General features: G+C 39.9%; 1 protein-coding gene across 4 annotated transcripts in view; it reads left to right on the forward strand.

Annotated features, from left to right (window-relative positions):
- Positions 1-6371, forward strand: part of CDK8 (cyclin dependent kinase 8) — a 152269-nt gene extending 145898 nt beyond the window's left edge. For 3 of the 4 annotated variants that reach the window (XM_025364665.1, XM_025364669.1, XM_025364668.1), the window contains 4 exons: positions 1343-1440; positions 2149-2227; positions 2346-2504; positions 5086-6371. In XM_025364665.1, coding sequence (XP_025220450.1) covers positions 1343-1440; positions 2149-2227; positions 2346-2504; positions 5086-5211 — 462 coding nt within the window. In that variant the 3' untranslated portion in view covers positions 5212-6371. The remainder of the gene's footprint in view (positions 1-1342; positions 1441-2148; positions 2228-2345; positions 2505-5085) is intronic. The other variant, XM_025364666.1, reaches the window with a different exon arrangement.
- Positions 6372-7155: the final 784 nt, after the last annotated feature.

Consider the following 7155-nt stretch of genomic DNA (forward strand, 5'->3'; position numbering starts at 1 on the left):
CTCTGCCTCCCAGGTTCAAGCAGTTCTCCTGCCTCAGCCTCCCAAGTAGCTGGGATTACAGGCACCTACCACCACACCCAGCTAATTTTTGTATTAGTAGAGATGGGGTTTCACCATGTTGACCAGGCTGGTTTGAACTCCGGACCTCAGGTGATCCGCCCACCTTGACCTCCCAAAGTTCTGGGATTACATGTGTGAGCCACCACGCCTGGCCTCTCTTTTAAGTCTTAATGTGTCTGTTGGTTCATTGGTTTTCAAAGTGCAGTCTCAGTCCAGCAGCGTAGCATCATGTAGGGCCGTGTTGGAAATGCAGGCTTTTGGCTCCTACTCACATCTACCAATCAGAAGCTCTGTGAGGAGGGCCCAGCAGTCTATTTTAAGAAGTTCTCCAGGTGATTCTGATGCATCGTAAAGTCTGAAAGCCACTGCATTGGATCAGAGTATAAACGAAGAGACCACGTATTAGAATCCAGTTGAATGAACTATGTTTTAACTAAAAAATACTGAATCTTCACGTTAGCATGGCATTTATAGCAGCAATAACAGCAAGCACTTACATAGTACTTTCTTTATGCTAGGCACCATTATAATTGCTCTCCATATATGAACTCATTTAATCCTGAAAACAGCCTGTGATAATAGGCACTATTTTTAATCTCCATTTGACAAATGAAGTAACAAAAATATTAAGTAACTTATCCAATGTCATGCAGCTGATAAATGTTGAGTCGAGATTTGAAGGGAGCAGTCGACTCTCAGAGTCTCACCATACAACTCTGTACTTTATAAGTTGTGTATCACCGTTTTTATTTAGACTAGAACAGCACCGCACAGTACAACTTTCTGTGATGATCCGCATGGCGCAGCAGCATAGCCACGAGCCACATTCGGCTCTTGAAATGTGCCTGGTGTAATGGGGAGATTGACTTTTTTATTTAATTCAGTTTTAATTAACAGATCTAAATATGAATCGCTACATGTGTTAGTGTATTATGTGTGTAACAGCAGCTTTTTTATCTTACTAGGAAAAGCAGAGAAAATACATGAAGTTTGGTCCTGTTCTAAACTGGATAAAGCAATTTAGATAATGGGAGGGGTATCATTTGTTTAGTCAGAGAACATAAGCAAGAGTAAAACAAGTGAGATTATGATTACTGGAATGACTGAAGTGTGAATTACTACATTAAATTTAACAACTAGGAGTTTTGTTGTTAATTTGGGGGAATAAATATTTTCCAAATTGTGATGTTATTCACCAAAAAATATATATCCCCTTCATATATGTGCTGAAAGATAAATGTGAGAAGCAATATAGTCATGTTTTTATGATTTGTGATTTCAGCTTCAGAAGTTGCTTACCATGGACCCAATAAAGCGAATTACCTCAGAACAGGCTATGCAGGATCCCTATTTCTTAGAAGACCCACTTCCTACATCAGAGTAAGTGGCCTAGTTAACTCACCAACCTGGAGTTTTTGGAGTGTGCTTTCTTCTGGTTGTCAGCTCTAAGTTGCTCCTCCTTTTACATGGGAACCCAAGGAAATCCTTTATGACAAGCAGAAATGAGCTTTGTTGATTAGTGTCACTTGGGGCTTTCCGGGGAAGAGGCGTTCCCGTTCACCTCTGGCTTTATGAGATGCTGATTGCGTTAGTGTCAGCAGTGATCCAGCTCTTCAGTGACAGGCTGGTTCTGCATGCTGTAGCTCCTTACTGTCTGCAGTTACAGTTTCATGTTCCAAAATTGCAAATATCATTCCCAAATGTGTTCCCTATACCATCTTTTATTAATAAATGTGGTAGGAAGGGCAAAACAAAAATTGTCTTTGAATGGTGACACATGTTTCAGCTGGAATCTGTATTTTGGCTGGAGTGATAGAGGAGTAATGCTGGGATAAAAGAAGACAGCTGAATCATCCTCGATGATTATTGATCATTTGTATGCAGCTCGAGTCTTCGAGTAGCCTGCTGTAGTATTACTAGTTACAAAGATAAGATTCGTTTTGTCACAGTTGCATGAAAGGTGCTTATATTTGCAAATACGGAGACAAAGTTCATCTTAAAAAGATTAAAATGAGAATTTCCTAAATGAAGCATTTGGAATATTGATTAGTGTACCAGAAATGGTTTTTCTCTTTTTCTTATGATCAGCGTTTTTGCCGGTTGTCAAATCCCTTACCCAAAACGAGAATTTTTAACGGAAGAAGAACCTGATGACAAAGGAGACAAAGTAAGTATTAAAGTACTGTTGGCAGCTTCTTGTTTCGTGAATGCCTCCATGACGTTTTCCGTTGTGGGTGTGTTTTGTTCTCCCTCTGAGCTGAACTTTTTCTGTTGAACCAATTGAGAAGAACCAGCAGCAGCAGCAGGGCAATAACCACACGAATGGAACTGGCCACCCAGGGAATCAAGACAGCAGCCACACACAGGGACCCCCATTGAAGAAAGCGAGAGTTGTTCCTCCTACCACTACCTCAGGTGGACTTATCATGACCTCAGACTATCAGGTATTCCAAGTTCATCTTTGCATGTCAGCGATTACATATGGGTTTATGATTGTGGGAAAATGTGATTTGAGAAATACTGGTCTGTATACCCAGGGAAATACATCAACATGAAATGTTATTGGCATGGAAAAGTCCTGACAGTGGTATGGTAGCAAGGGGTTAGACTTTTGAACCGGACTTGGAATGATCAAATACAGATTATGCCATTTATTAACTGTGTGACCTTGGACAAGCAGGATATCATCTCCTGGCTTTTTTTAATCTGTAAAATGAAACTAGTAAAACCTAACTTGCAGCTGTTGTCAGATTAGACATGAAGTGTCTTGACACCTGGCTTATGGTAGGAGCTTGATATCTATTGTTTTGGAACAATATTCCACAGTGATTAAGAACATAGGCTTTCAGATCCCAGTCTGGTCATTTCTCTGAATCCTTGAGTAAGTGATTCAGATGTTCTCAATTTCCATTTGAGACTGTGGATAATGATCAATGTGAAGCTCTAGTAAGGATTAAATGAGATAATTCTGGGAGGTTAAGTGTTGTAGCCATTTCAGGAAACTGAGGCTTGTAGAGGTTAAATAACTTTCACATGGATCCCCAGCAAGCCAGCTGTAGATGCAGGACTCATACTTTGATCTGACCACAAAGGCTATTATGTTGCCGACTTAGGGATCCTATCATGGCATTGTCAGTTACGTTGTGGAAAGACCTTCTTTGAATATTGTATACCACCTCCTCTTCTCTTCTGCTTATTCTAACCATATTCCCAACTACACTAGGTTTCAGTGTGGGAAGGATACTGAAAATTTGACCAATTAGAATTATTTACACACACACACACAAGAGAAAGAGATGTTATTAAACTGATAAGGTCCCGAGTGCTCGTTACTGTACTTTCAGAATTAGGTATTAACTCTTTCCTTTGGTTAGGGGAGAAGTCCAGCCCATCACACCATGGAAATCATTGCTGTTGTGAGTTGTAATTCTCTTCCAGTTAGCTAAACAAGGACACCAGGGGCAGACAGCTGTGGGAGTTGTTGGTTCCAGTATCCTTTTCTCCCTTTCCAGATGGGAAGAGTGCATCTCTCTTGGCTCACGAATGTGTTTGCACACTAAGGTGATGGCGTCCTTAGAATGAAGCAGAGCAGTGCTCTGACCTTGGCTTCTGGAGCCGAGAAAGTGACGCCATGCTGCTTTGTTGGATTGCTGTGGTTTTTTGTGGATGATTTTTAAAATAGTATTTCTGACTATAATTGCATGTGTCCACTCTTTTTAAAAATGTTACCTTCGCTAGGATTGGCAGAATTTGGAATTATATGACTTATTACTTCTCTCTTTGAAAGCATATTTAATAAGTTTTGGTAGCTGGAGTGCAGCGGTGCGATCGTGTTTCACTGCAAGCTCCGCCTCCCAGGTTCACGCCATTCTCCTGACTCAGGCTTCCCAGCAGCTGGGACTACAGGCGCCCGCCACCACACCTGGCTCATTTTTTGTATTTTTAGTAGAGACGGGGTTTCACTGTGTTAGCCAGGATGGTCTCAATCTCATGACCTTGTGATCCACCCGCCTCGGCTTCCCAAAGTGCTGGGATTACAGGCGTGAACCACAGCGCCCGGCCCAGTTTTGGTTAATCTTACAGTGTTTGTCTTGGGAGCAAATAGTATGAGAGAGAGGTGTGAGAATGGGAATAATAATCTAACAGATCAAAATTAGAGAACCCCAAACCATCACATTCTGTTTGTGCCATTTTAGAATTGAGAATACCATCCTTCTTAAATGTCTGTGGTTATATTTTTACTTTTGTATATAAACTTGTAGCAGAAAATAAGATTCAGTAGTTTAAATGGGCCAGGCACCGTGACTCCTGCCCGTAATCCCAGTGATTTAGAAGGCTGAGGGGGAGGATCACTTGAGGCCAGGAGTTTGAAATTAACGTGGGCAACATAGCCTGACCCTGTTCCTACAAAAAAATTTGAAAAAATGAGCTGAGCATGGAGGTGCATACCTATAATCCTAGCAATGATTATACCATTACACTCCAGCCTGGGTGATAGAGTAGCACCTGCCTCAAAAGAAAAAAAAGTAGTTTAAAGGGCATAAAAATGTATTAATGCCAAAGAAATGGATTCTGTGATACCTTCTCCTATCATATTCATTTTTATTCTTTAGTCATGTGTGTTGGGGGGAGTTTTCTACTGAAGAAAGCGTATAAATAAGCTTTAAATTATTTATGTATACATCAAGTTCCCATGTAAACATCTCAAGCAAATTTACCAAGTAGATACAAAACAGCATAAAAAGGGGTTACTCCTATAGAAAAAAATGTATTTGCACAGCATAGTAATAAACCTAGGCCTAATATTATTTACTAGCAATATTTCTGACCTTCCTCAAGAGAAGAGGATGTTAAAATATTTGGGGCTTTTGTCTTTCATTATGAAGTTCGTACGCAGCACAAAACCTGTACATCCTTTCTTCCTTGAAACATATTGACTCTTCAGTCACATATAAGTTTTGCTGCTTGGGATTGACTTTCCCCTAGAAGCACCTGAATCACATTTCTCCCTCATCTCCTCTCCAGCGTTCCAATCCACATGCTGCCTATCCCAACCCTGGACCAAGCACATCACAGCCGCAGAGCAGCATGGGATACTCAGCTACCTCCCAGCAGCCTCCACAGTACTCACATCAGACACATCGGTACTGAGCTGCATCGGAATCTTGTCCATGCACTGTTGCGAATGCTGCAGGGCTGACTGTGCAGCTCTCCGCAGGAACCTGGTATGGGCCATGAGAATGTACTGTACAACCACATCTTCAAAATGTCCAGTAGCCAAGTTCCACCACTTTTCACACAGATTGGGGTAGTGGCTTCCAAGTTGTACCTATTTTGGAGTTAGACTTGAAAAGAAAGTGCTAGCACAGTTTGTGTTGTGGATTTGCTACTTCCATAGTTTACTTGACATGGTTCAGACTGACCAATGCATTTTTTTCAGTGACAGTCTGTAGCAGTTGAAGCTGTGAATGTGCTAGGGGCAAGCATTTGTCTTTGTATGTGGTGAATTTTTTCAGTGTAACAACATTATCTGACCAATAGTACACACACAGACACAAAGTTTAACTGGTACTTGAAACATACAGTATATCTTAACGGAATAACCAAGACTCAAAATGAGATTATTTTGGTACACCTTTCTTTTTAGTGTCTTATCAGTGGGCTGATTCATTTTCTACATTAATCAGTGTTTTCTGACCAAGAACATGGCTTGGATTTTTTTGAAAGTACAAAAAGCCACATAGTTTTTCCAGAAAGGTTTCAAAACTCCCAAAGATTAACTTCCAACTTCTAAGTTTGTTTTCATTTTCAATCTATGACTTGACTGGTATTAAAGCTGCTATTTGATAGTAATTAAATATGTTGTCATTGATATAAACCTGTTTGGTTCAGCAAACAAACTAAAATGATTGTCATAGACAGTGTTTTATTTTTCCTGTTGGTGTTGCTGATTTGTGAGCATGCTTTAAGATGAAAAAAGCATGAATGATAACTTCCTTAAAAAGGTGCGGCATCCAATTCAAATATTTTCGTCCTGATTTTAAAGCTGGTTGGTGTAGTGCTATTAAAATTTTGTTCAGTTCATTTTCCTTTTGAAAACTTGTTCGCACGTTGTTTAGGGTGCCCTTACTTCAGCAAAGGAGAAGCAGTAGGAGAGCCTTAGAATTTTTGAGGAAAAAAAAAACCTATAACATACAATGTACTGTATCAAACTATTTTACATGAATGACACAAGTATTCTGAATAAAAAATAATTGAACATTGTTAAAAACAAGGTGTTATGTAATAAATTTATTTTTCATAAATCAAAACGTGGAGTCAGCTGTATTTTTTATATGTACAAAGGGTTTTTGTTTTAATTTTAAAATGTGTGTTAACAAGTAGCCTCTGAAGAAATCGCTTCACTTTTCATTAACGTTATCTGGGTGTCTGTCTCCATAATGGAGTACTGACTTGAGTCTTAGATATGGATCCTTTTTCCTGTTACACTCGGTACCATAATGTAAGATATGAAACACAGACACCTTTCTAATTGGAAGATATTATTGGTGAGCCTTCAGTTGCTGGAATAATTCCTATTCTGTGGTGTACTGAGAAGGATTTGACTGTTATATCCCTAATAATCCGTTTTCCTCCTCTAGAAAATACAGAAGATTAGGGAAAAAACTAACATTTTTTCTTAAAAACCCAACTCAATGATATAAAAACATTCTAAAACAAAATAAATAACTGAGGAATCTCTGTCCTTATAGGCCTGACAATACAGTAGTGGTAATTTCTAGGAGCTGAATTCATGTTTCCATTTTAAGTCCTCCTGCCCCAACGCATTCTCAGGATGTGTGGATCTGGTTATGAGTTCACCTCGTGAGCCCTCGGGAGCTCCCCACCTTCCATAGTTTGGTTTGGGTTTTCTTTTCTTCTTTCTCTTTTTCTCTTTATTTCTTTCTTCCTTCCTTCCTTTCCTTCCTTCCTTTCCTTCCTTCCTTCCCTTCCTTTCCTTCCCTTCCTTTCCTTCCCTTCCTTCCCTTCCCTTCCTTTCCTTCCCTTCCTTCCCTTCCTTCCTTTCCCTTCCTTCCTTCCCTCCTTCCTTCCTTC

This window comes from Theropithecus gelada, chromosome 17 (genome assembly GCF_003255815.1).
Source record: "Theropithecus gelada isolate Dixy chromosome 17, Tgel_1.0, whole genome shotgun sequence".
Taxonomy (NCBI): Eukaryota; Metazoa; Chordata; class Mammalia; order Primates; family Cercopithecidae; genus Theropithecus; species Theropithecus gelada.